The sequence below is a fragment of the Tenrec ecaudatus genome, chromosome 8 (genome assembly GCF_050624435.1).
Source record: "Tenrec ecaudatus isolate mTenEca1 chromosome 8, mTenEca1.hap1, whole genome shotgun sequence".
Classification (NCBI taxonomy): Eukaryota; Metazoa; Chordata; class Mammalia; order Afrosoricida; family Tenrecidae; genus Tenrec; species Tenrec ecaudatus.
Window position 1 is genome coordinate 113,489,737 of NC_134537.1, and position 12,172 is coordinate 113,501,908.

At 39.9% G+C, this 12,172-nt stretch overlaps 1 protein-coding gene across 1 annotated transcript in view; it reads right to left on the reverse strand.

Annotated features, from left to right (window-relative positions):
* The window catches only part of DLC1 (DLC1 Rho GTPase activating protein), a 458,236-nt gene that overhangs the window by 232,757 nt on the left and 213,307 nt on the right, over nt 1–12,172 (reverse strand). Inside the window, exon 5 of the mRNA XM_075556747.1 lies at nt 1,796–1,829. Within this exon, the coding sequence (XP_075412862.1) occupies nt 1,796–1,829 (34 nt within the window). The remainder of the gene's footprint in view (nt 1–1,795; nt 1,830–12,172) is intronic.

Genomic DNA, 12,172 nt, shown 5'->3' on the forward strand with positions numbered 1-12,172 from the left:
GTTTTACTGCTAAGTTTTACACTTATTTGAGAAGCTAGAAAAAATTAAAATGCTTCTCTTCACTAAATTGGAGCCATTAAAATTCCTGGAAAAAGATAAATTTTGGCCTCTCTCATCTCTCAAGCAATCACATTTCACCCCCTCTCCTCCCCACCTCTGTGCCCCCAACTCAGTTTCTTTTTTCTTTGGGTTATGAAAGAATTTACTGATATTCTAGAGAAGCGGTTCTCAATCTGTGGGTCATGACCCCTTTGGGGGTCGAACGACCCTTTCACAGGGGTCGCCCAATTCATAACAGCAGCAATTCATTACAGTGATGCGTAGCAATGAAAATAATTTGATGGTTGGGGGGTCACCCCAACATGAGGAACTGTATGAAAGGGCCATGGCATGAGGAAAGCTGAGAACCGCTGCTCTAGAACAAGATGCCAAGTCACTCTGTTGTAGCTTATCTTGGGAATTACAGAAAACTTCAGTTTCATTTTCTTTCCATTATATACTTGCGTATGCTGGTCATAAACATTTATTTTTTGTCCTAGATATTTAACACAATCCATTTGACATCCTGGGGCTTTGGGACTGTAATTTGAATTTTATCGACATTGCAAGTGTATTGTTAAATTGTATAATCTTTCCCCCTTTGAATTATCACATGATGGCAGTTCATTATTTTCTTTCTATTCTGAAAGGTAACCTTTCAGCATATGAAACTGAAGGGACCACACACAGGCTGAACATAGGGTGGAGGTCAGCTCACAGAAGGACACACACTACGAAAGCTTGTGTGTGAAAGCCACCTTCTGGCAAAAATAAGATTCGAGAGGAAAGGAGCGTCCCCACTACAGAAGCCCCACCTGGAAAACATTAGTGCTTTACGGTCACGTTATCTTCTCTTAAATGATAATATAAACTTTTAATGTGATCCTTAAAAAATCACAATGCTTAAGAGCTAAGTGATGTGCTTCAGATTGGGGGGGGGGTGTACCTTTCATCTCTCTCTCTCTCTTTTAATTATGATGACATAAAACCAAACCAAACCAAACCCACTGGCACCACGTCGGTTCCAATTCCTACCAACCCTGTGTAGGGGTTCTGAAGCTTGATCAAAAGTTATGGGAACAAGCAGCCTTATCTCTCTGTCTCGGAGCACCTGGTGGGTTTGAGCTGGCTCACCGTCCAACGCTTGCCAGGCAGCGCCACCGCGGCCCCAGGGCCATATGAACAATATTGAGGAAAATTTAAGAGAAACACATAATCCCAACAATTCAAGCTCCATGTTTTCATATTTCCATGTTTCTTACCAGTTCTTATCGATTTCCACACTACTAGATAGTTATAATCAGAACAGCACAGACATATCATTTTGAAATCCAATTACTCACACTGCCTCATAACTATATTTTGATGGCATGACATAAACTGTAAAAATTGAAACGAGCACAACTTTTTCTATGACTACTGGATAAGCGACCTCAGTTTAAAAAGCGAATGATAGTACATATTGACAGCCGACGCCAAGAGAAGGGTTGATTCACATGTAATTTTTTTCCCATAAGAAAAGAAAAAGGAATTGCAGTTTCAATCACAGACAGGCTACCACACAAGGCAGTATTTATGTTCAAAGTCACATAGGTTCTTACATTTTAAGCAAAACAAACCTTTTGTAATGAAATTGTTGTATCCAGAAATTGGAGGAGATTGATATATTTTACTTAAAAGGGATCTACTTTAAGATGCAGATTGTATGCGATGATATATTTCCAGGAAGGAAAACAAAACCAAACTGTTAACTTACCCGCCTGCTCTTTCTCTGAAATACCCGCCGCAGCCTGAAAAAAGAAAAAAAATGAAATTGAAAAAAAGAAATATTAAATAACAACCTTTTGGAATGAAACAAAGTACCCTAATGGGTCAAAGTGAAAGGGAACTGGCGAGAGCAAACTAAGACTTGCGACACTATGAGTGAGGCCAGCAGCGTCTTCTGTGACAACTGTCAACGCCGAGAGGCCACCATGCTCTTTTCTACAGATGGGTGCAATCTGCCACGTGCCCATGTCATCTCCAATCACATTAGTAGGACATCAAACTGTTCTCTGAACTTGGGTGGGAGCTTGGTAACACATTTTGCTGTTTTATTTTAAGGAGGCGGGTAAAACAGTTTTGAAGTCAGTTTCTGTACACTGACTCCAAAATCTTTCCCCGGTCCCTACTCGCTAAGTGCACTTGAAGGAGCTACCTTACTTCTCAGAACAAGGAGCATTTCATCTCTTTCCCAGATTGCTGAGAAAACAAAATGTAGTTAGTTCCCCTTATTGAATGTATGGTCTTTTCAGGAAAAGGTACCTCCCACATTTCAGTTCTTTGAAAAATCCTTTTCATGATTTTGTGTAATGTAATACACAACTATCCCCTATGAGAGTATATGTTTAATAATAATTATTAAGTCAAATTCAAATAAATTTCCCATTATATCCTGAATGAGAAAGTAAAGTTCATGAATTCATAGATTTTCTTTATTGGGTATACTATTCATAAATCTCATTAAAACAAATCATTACTGTTACAGATGGAATTGTGTCTCCCCTACACCTGCCCCCCAAATATGCATTGTAAATCCTAAAGCCTCCGCCTGTGGTGATAACCCCGTTCAAGAACGAGTTTTCTTTGTTACGCTCGTGAGGGAATACCGGTATAGGGTGTGCTTTACATTAGTGTCTTCTGAGACATTAAAAGAGGCAATTAAGCAAGTGCAGCTGGGTGAACATGGATGCTCTTAATATTTTTTTATAATGGGCATTGTTCCAGATGTGCTAAATTACTGATATTAAAAGGTTTAGAAGCTCAACTCTTCAACTCTATCACTATCATTATTTTAAAAATAGAATCATGAATTAGATACTTTCAAACAACTTAAAACTTAACTCTCATTCTACTGTGTGTAGACACATTTATCTCAGTTATCTGGTACTGCTCCAATGGCAAGGCCGCAGAAATTTATCCTCTCACAGTTTAGTAGGACAGAAGTTCAAATGGAGGATACCATCAGAAGGGGAAAGGAGCACTGCTGGTGTAGTGGTTACTCAGTGGGCTTGGATCTACATGGTTGGCAGTTCAAAACCACTAGCAGCTCCTCTGGAGACAGACTGGGTTTTCTACCCCCTCCCCACCCAAAACATAGTTACAGTCTCAGGGGGCCCAGGTCCAAAGAATATACTCTGCTCCAAATTTTTCTTTCTTTTTTTTAAAAATCATTTTATTGGGGGCTCGTACAATTCTTATCACAATCCATACATGCATCCATTGTGTCAAGAACATATATACATTTGTTACCATCATCATTCTCAAAACATTTGCCTTCTACTTGAGCCCTTAATATCTGCTGCTCATTTCCCCCCTCCCTCCCCACTCCCCCCTACATCATGAACCCTTCATCATTCATAAATTATTATGTCATATATTACACTGTCTGGCGTCTCCCTCTGCCCTCTTCTCGGCTGTCCCTCCCCCAGGGAGGAGGCTATATTTAGATTCCTGTAATCAGTTCGCTCTTTCTACCCCACATTCTCTCCACTCTCCAGGCATCGCCACTCTCATCACTGGTTCTGGAGGAGTCATCTGTCCTGGATTCCCTGTGTTTCCTGTTGCTATCTGTACCAATGTACATCCTCTGGTCTACTCCAAGTTTTTCTTGGTGGTAGGTACTAAACCCCTAAAATTGCTCTTGATTGTTTAATATCTTTTATATCTCAAATGATATTGACTCAAGATACAGCTAAATCCTATGTATTACATCCTGCCCTGTGAGCACAACTGCTGCTAATTCTGCCTCGTTCACATTAGAAACGTTAGGATTTACAGCACATATTAAAGGGTCATTTGGTTTTTCCCTTCAGATTTTATCCCTCAGGAAAACCATTTCCTCCCATATCAAGAAAGTTTTCCAAAAGTGATGTTTTGGAGAGTATTTAAAATGAAATGAAATGCATACCCGTGTCATATTTTAAGCCTCGCTCTTTGATTTATTCCCTTACCAGAAACCAAGGATAATGAATGTAAAATTCTCTTTTTGTGTGTGAAAAGCAAGCAAAAACAAAATACACATCAAGACCAAATCCTTTTCATTGATACGATGGTGAAGCTCAGGTGGGAGATGCGTGATGGAAAGGTGGGCACAGAGAAAGTCCCACAGTGTAAAACTCTGAGCAGTTGCAAGCCTTAGCCTTAGCATTACAAGGCACAGTTGTGGGCTGTGGCTTGTATGACGTCCCTCTATCCTTACCATAGCCCGGGGAGCAGTGACAATGAAAATCACCTTTGGCAGGCCTCACAGCCCGTGAGGGAAGTCACAACCCCTGGCACGCTGCTGCCGAGCCACCAGCTCCCGGAGTGTTTGGAAACACAACCAGGTAGGTTAGAGGAGTCTCTTGGTACGACACTGACTTAAATGATAAAAATACAGGTAAATGAGAAGTGACCCAAATGAGCTCCCTCTTTTTCCAGGCAGGATACTGAACCCTAGACACATCAATGGTATTTTCAAAATCACGACCAACAACAGTGACCGGCCTTTTCCATATTTAATTTTATTTGATTACAAAGCTACGCAACCAAGCACAGCTAAGTCAATATTTAATAAGAATGATCACCGATGAGTTTGACTATGTAACCAGTGCCAATTACAGCCGAATCTCACCATGTTCTTGATGATTCTTTAAGCTACAAAAGCTCACTTGTATTTTTTGATGATTTATAATGTTTCTAATAACAGGAGAGCGATGTCTCAAAAGTGAACCAAGGGCATATATAAACCATAAATGTTGCCGTTAGGTGACACGGCACTGAGTCGACTCAACCCGTAATGATGCTATTATGCACATGGATGGATTTAGCGCTCGCCCTTACAGGTAGCCCTAGACTAAGAAAATCAGCACTTATGACATGGCCGTGCTTGCTCCCTGCCTTCATAGAGAGCTCACTGAAGAGACGGGACTACAACAAAGCCCGGCGAGGAAATCAGATGACGCCCATCTAGGGTCACAATGGCTTGTCTTGAAGGAAGCATCCTTTAGGTGAGGTGGCAGCTAAGTTCACATGGAAGAAGCACAGCAGCCAGTGTGAGCAAAGGATCACAAATAATGAAATCCGAGACCAGAGGAAACATGGTCTTCAGAAGGTCATGGCTGACACAAGCTCACTTCTGTTGAATAACTGTGTTGTTATATAAAACCGCCGAGGCCAGATAATCAAAGATTATCTGCAGAGGATTTTATAGTTTCTTTTAAAAGTTAAAGTAGATAGTAATAGTAGCCAAATATTTCTCGGCTACTTTGTCTTTAAATCTGAGGGAGAATGATCTCTAGAATATTTTGATTCAATGGTTAAAAAATTGATTGTCTATATTTGTAAAACTCCCCCAGCATCGAATGACATGAAAGAATTAGAACATACTGACATTTGTTTTTCGATTAATTAAAGCTATTTGTTACTCTTAGTTACATGTCTATCATAAATCTAGGAATGAAAAGTCCTTAGCATTGACTCCAAAATGTTTCATTGACGCCTACTAAAATCTTTTGGGGACTCACAATGTAATTAAAGAAAATACAAAGAATGTGAATCACAGTTTTATAAAGTGGGTGATTGATGGCGACTGCTAGTGCTGCTGTAGGTATTTTAAGGAGAGTGGGAAGAAAACAGATAAAAGTTCTACTAAAGTGGAAAGGGAATGATTTGGGGTGGCCTTGAGCCCTTGGGAAGGAGGCATTGGCCAGATACTTCTTGGCCTTGACTTCTGAGAAGAAGCATGGCTAGATTTGAGGCCAATTGGCATCTACGTGAGTCCCTGAGCAGTGCAGATGGCTAAGCCTTTGCCTATTACTAAAAGTTTGGTGGTTTGAGCCCACCCACAGGCGTTCTTTAATGAAAGACCTGGTAATCTTCTTTTGAAATCTCTGCCTTGAAGACCCTCTAGGGGACAATTCTACTCGGGACGTATGGGTCCCCATGAGGAGGAACCCAGTGAATTGCAGCAGGTTTGGTTAGTTTTGTTTAATGTCCAATCAGAGGCTCCCACCACTTCCTGCTGTGGTTTTCTGGTCTAGTCACATGTCCTGAGGACCCATGCATTCTCTGTCTTCCTGAGTCTGGAAAGGGAGATTGCAAGTCAGTTGACTGTGTAACCTGGTACGGTCAACACTCACTGACATTAAAATATGAAATGCATTATTTGTATACTGAGTTTGAATATCATGTATTACTTACAGTGGCTTAGGGGAAAGCGCCCATAAAAAGAATATGTTTGAATTCACTCGGGGCTTTTGTTAATAGCTGCCATATGTTTCATTTAAACTGCATCCCCAGGAAGTGATTTAACATTTCTGGCAATAAAGCAATTAAATCGGATTTTCCTGTTGGCCATATGGGTTCGCTGTAACTTCGTATTTTCTTCTCTCCTTTCTCAGTGCAACAAAGGAAAGTCTACTAACAATTTCCAAATGACGGGGAAAAACCATTCATAGCCGTTTATTATTCTTCTGTGTGATATTCAAATGACAGACTAGCTCGCGCCCACTTCCACTACCCTGTCTGTATACTTTGCCACACTACGATTTGAAGTTAAGCTGGCTTGTTAAAAGCATGTTTCAAAATTGATTTTTTAAAAAAGTGATTAACACAAAAGTGTTTTTAATTGAAGAGTAGGAAACACTCGCTGGCCTCCCTCAAGGAGCGCGCTCAGAGCTCTGGGTGGGAGTTTGTTTTGGATGTGAAGCAAGTGTGTGTTTGTTTTTGGATGTGAAACAAGGTTGGGGAAATGCTGTTTCAGACATGCTGGTGTGGAAATGTAGACAAATGTTGATTCTTTTGATGAGAGCTAAGATGGCTTTCTGTGCTCACAGGAGGATCTCAGCGGTGCCCTTTTATCAGCATACTCAATCCGCACAGGAGCTGCTAACCTGAACAGTAACAAGAGTAAAAACTGCTACAGGACAATGACAATTGAAAGATTCCAGTTGACTCCACTTCTTCTCAACGATTAGTTGAAAGTAGAATATGATTTTTCCTGTTTAGTGTATTAAGTTTATTAATATGCCACTTCTCTCATTTTTGCATCTAATTATTTCTTAGCCATCTGGCATCAGAACAAGAGTAGCGCCAGGAGAAGGTCCTTTGCATATCATACCAGAAAGGGCAGCGCCTTCAAGCAATGAGAAACTTTGGTCTTCTGGAAGGTTCTATGCCTAGGTTTTGTTCTGTAGTTTACAATAAAGCACTGCCGTGATGTATCCTGCTGTAACGGTCTCAAACAACTATGTCTAAAATTTATAATCTGGCATTAGAAATGGAAATTGATGAATTCAGGGGTAGAAACACAAATGTATGACATGTCACAAGCAATCGCCCTAGATTGGTTTTGCATTTGCACACCGTGATCAACAACAATATGTAAGATCTAACTGTCTCTCTTCATTGATCTTGAAACACGAGTAATTGTTGAACTGCCAACCACAAGGTTGGGGGTCAAACCTAACAGTTGCCCCACACGAGAAAGATGAGGTTCTCTGCTCCCATACAGATCCATAGCCCCAGAAACCTCATCGAGGGTTACTATGAATCGGAACTGACTTGAGGGCAATGGGGTTGGTTTGTTTTTAATCTCTGTCCTTAGAGAAACGATGCAACCTTTGACCAATCTTGACCTTGCAAAGATAAGCACATTAGTAGCTCACTAGCAACTCACTGGTCTCTGTTATCTGTGTTACGAGCTGACCCTTACCATTTGAGGCCAACATGAGAAAATGATAAATAGTGTCAACCTTGGCTTTCCTTCTGCTAACGCAATGTGGGAAGAGAGGGTGAATCTCTGTCGACTCTGAGTTTCTCTGAAAACTGCTACCTAGGCAGGGACAGACAGAGTCCCTGTGTCTTCCACTGCCACCCTTGGGCTCAGTACAAGAGACTTCTGCCAAGTCTGAAGCCTAAAGATTTTTGACTCTCTCCATTGGGCTAATCTTACATTGTCATGACTCTCTGGTGGCAGTTGAATGGCTTATGGTCTTACTTGTGTGCATTGCCATGACTTTAACTTGCAATAAACCAAATGACTTGATGCATAATAAACTCAAGCTTTTAATTCTTATATGAAAATAACATCCGGTATGTTTTGTTTTGTGTTTTAGAGATTTCCTTCATTTACTTATAAAAGGAGTAGTGTGATTCTTAAAGAATCAGTGGCAGAATAATTTATTCCTTACCCTTTAATAAACTAACTTTTGTTCTCACAAAAATATTTATAGATAAATGCAAAATGAGTAGCAATGTGTTTACAAATTCCAGGAAGGCATGCTTCAATGATAGAATAATCTCCTATGGGCAAGTAAACTATAGGAAAAGTTTGGATAGCAAAATTCTCAGGAAGACATGAAAGACAATATTAAAGAAAAGATGGTGCATTGGAAAATGGATTTGTTTCCATCTCTTCAGGTAGTGATTCTTTTGATATGATTCCAGTCTGTAATACATATACATCTGTGTGTGCATTATACTCACTATAAACAAATAATAAAAGAAACAAACCAATAAATCACATAGGCAGAGCCAGACACAGAGAGCTCTGCTGACACTGTCAGGTAAGCTAACCCCAAAGCCAGTGGTTCAAATCCATCAGGTTCTCCTTGGGAGAAGGTTGAGCTTATTTGCTCCTGCAAAGATTTATAGCTTTGAACAATCTATATAGAGTCACTATGAGTTGGCATTCACTCGGTGGCAGTGGGGCTATATGTGTGTATACATATATATTAATTTTTAATAATAAAATGAAGACTTTTTATTGATGCACCAATAGGACAACTCACCGTTTGGAAGGGATAATAAGCATCACCAAAGTAAATTAAAACACAAAGTTATCTGAAATGACTTTCCAGTGGGAATTGTTTCTCAATAATTTAAGAATACTAGGTATTCTTTGTTTAATTTCATGTTCTTTATAAACGCTTCTCCTGTCTTGGTCCACATTTTTCTGTCCAGAATCATTGTGGCTATCATCTTATCTTCAAAAGAGGAGATTTCCCCGGTGCCCAGACTCTTCTTAATGTCCTTCCTCCTCAGCACTGACGGTGTGAGCAAACAGTGTGATGATTGTGACTTCACAACCTCCCGTAAAACTTCAAACTCAAAACCAAACAGCCCCGACTCACAGCAAGCCCTACAGATTGGAGTGGAACTGCTCCTGTGGGTTTCTGAGCCTGTACATCATTACAGGAGTAGAAAGCCTCCTCTTTCTCCTGTGGAGAGGCTGGTGGTTTCAAACTGCTGACCTTGCTAGTTAGCAGCACAATGTGTAACCCAGAACACCACCCGGGCTCCCTGTGACTTTATAAAGGATTCAACAAGGCCTTGATCTCAGTTTGCTTTCATTGGTTTCAAAGAAACTCGTTGAGAAGCTATTGTTGATTTGGAAATTTGATCTAGCTGGTGACACTGTGAGTTAGGTATAGGCACCGCTAATTTCAAGCTCTATGGTTCAAACCCACCAGCTGCCCCACAAGAGAAAGATGAAGTTGTCTGATCTATAAAGGTTTATAGTTTCAAAATCCTATATAGACTCACTATGAGCCAGAATCAACTCAATGGAAGTGATATTAACTTGGTTGTAGCTTTGATATGTAAAATATTTTTATCTAGCTTTGACATTCTTAATTCTCTCACTGAAAACTTATACTCTTTATGGTGGAGGGGGTCTTAGGAGCCTTGAGTTAGCCTTGCTCCTCAAACTTCAGTTCTTTGAATATTATTTTCATAATTTTAGTGTACACATAGATCACTGTTAAGATTATTTAGTAATTAAAAAATAAAATTTAAGGGCATTTTTCTTGTTCACTTGATTTTTAAATCACTTGATTTATAAAAATAAAATGCATGAATTTATAGACCTGCTTTATTGAATGTATTCATAATACTCACTTTACACAAGAAACTATGAAAATTAAAAATGTTTATCTCTGTATAAAATAAGATCAGCTGATTTACCTCTAGTAGTCTAAACACTACAGGCTGAGGAATACTAACCTAAATAATTCTTTTTCATTTTCCCTTGAGGAAATTGACACCCAGAGAGGTTAAGTGATTTGCGTGATGTTCAGAGTTTCACTTATCACATAGGGACTAGATTAGAATCTGGGTCTTTCAACTGCATCCGTATCTGTGAGACAGATGAAGCCCAAGTTCCCTAAGGCTCTATTCCTTCTAATGGTCATGAGTCTAAGTGAACTTATTTTTTTTCTCAACAAGATAATGGACATTCAGTTAGAGGAATACTAGATGGAATATTGGGATGAGAATTGGCTCCTAGGTGTGTGCGTGTATATATATATATATATATATATATATATATATATATATCTCCAAAGAGAATTAAACATATACATAATCATCTGAGAAAATTTTGCTTTTGTTTTTCCTTTTTACTTCCAAAAAGAATTTGACATGGCTTATGTGGTAAAAGTTATCTTCTTCTTCTTATTATTTTTTGTCAACCTAGTTGACGACAATGGTAGTCATAGGTTTTTGGATCAAGATTATAGCTTTATCAATATTCTGATCCAGGATTTTGGAGTCTGGCTTAGGAAGCTCTTTAAGCATGAAGACAACATTGATTGTCTGGGGACGTTCGGTGCTTCCCACATCCAGACTCTATCTTTGAGCAGGGTGAGATGGAATCCCCATCACTGGAAAAGAATGTGTTTTGGGCAACTGAGCATTTAATTTTTCGTTCTTTTTGAAATGTTGGCATTTATTATATCTAAAGATCATGGCTTGCTCTTAACAAATCTTATAGAATATCCCATTTCACACCCATCACAGAGAGTTAAATGTTGGTTCTAAAGCTATTTAACTCTTGAGAAAAACCTAGTTGAAGTTACTTTAATTTGACAAGATGCTCTAAGAGAAAGGACAACAATCATTTTCTTTAATTAACAAAAACAAAAAAACCAAACTCCTCTGTGGCAAGCTCGATTCGCCTCGCTTCAATGTGTAATTGGATAATGCCTATCCTTCAGATGTCCGTGGCTAGTTTTAAAAGATGACTATATTTAATTAAGATCATGTGTCTTGGATTACCTGTTAGGATACCAATCATAAGGTCTGTGGTTCAAACCTATCAGCCGTGACAAGGGAGGAAGATGAGGCTTTGTGCTTTAAAAAGAAAGCTACCCTGCCCTGTCGGATCACCAGGAGCCCCATGGCTGGACGGCAGTGAACTTGGAAGTCCCAGACACATGTGCTACCTGTCAGGACTGGCACCATTCTCATCTCCCTTCTTAAACAGACATCCTGGTTCTGAGCATATTTATTGAAGTAAAATGAGAGATCATTGCATTTTTATGACCACACTAGAAAATGTTATGTACTTTTATGAGACAGGTGGAATGCGCTGCAGTTTAGGCTCTTGTAAATCTCTCTCCTCCAAAGAAAGCAGCCGAGTAAGGTGAACCCTAAAGCTGGGTGCTAGCCAGTAGCCCTTAAAATGGAGCCAGTGTTTGCAGGCTTTTTTATCAATCAGAAATGATGCTGACCAGCCTATTTACATAAGCAATGAGCATATTTTCATCAAGTTAAAGACTTATTGGTTTAGTGACTGTTTAATTTCTAAAACCATTTATGACCTTGAGCGGGCCAACAGAATAAAAAACACCCAAGGAAGTGAAAATCATGGGACACATGTAAAGACATCGCCCGATACGAAAAAGATCTTCTGCATTATCATTAGAAAACAAAACACAACAAAGCAAAGCAAAACAGAACAGTGCTCCTGTCCGTTCCAACTCAGGGCAAACCCGTGTGTCTCAGTAGCGCTGTGCTCCGTGGGCTTTCAAGGTTGATGGTTTGGAAGTCAGTTGCCCAGCCTTTCTTACGCGTCTCTGGGTAAACTCCGGAAGGAAAAGCCTGCTCATCTGCTTCCAAAAAAATCACCCACTGAAAACCCCAGGGGGCAGAGTGCTACTGGGAAACACAGGGAGTTATAGTTAAGGCCAAAGTCCACGCAGTACCGACGACCGTAATTGCGACCTCATTTGCCTTCCACTGGCATCGAACCTTGGGACCGCAGCATGAGTCCAACACTGCTCACTGCCCTCCATCCACCTTCTTCCTTTCAGGGTTACGCACACGCCCG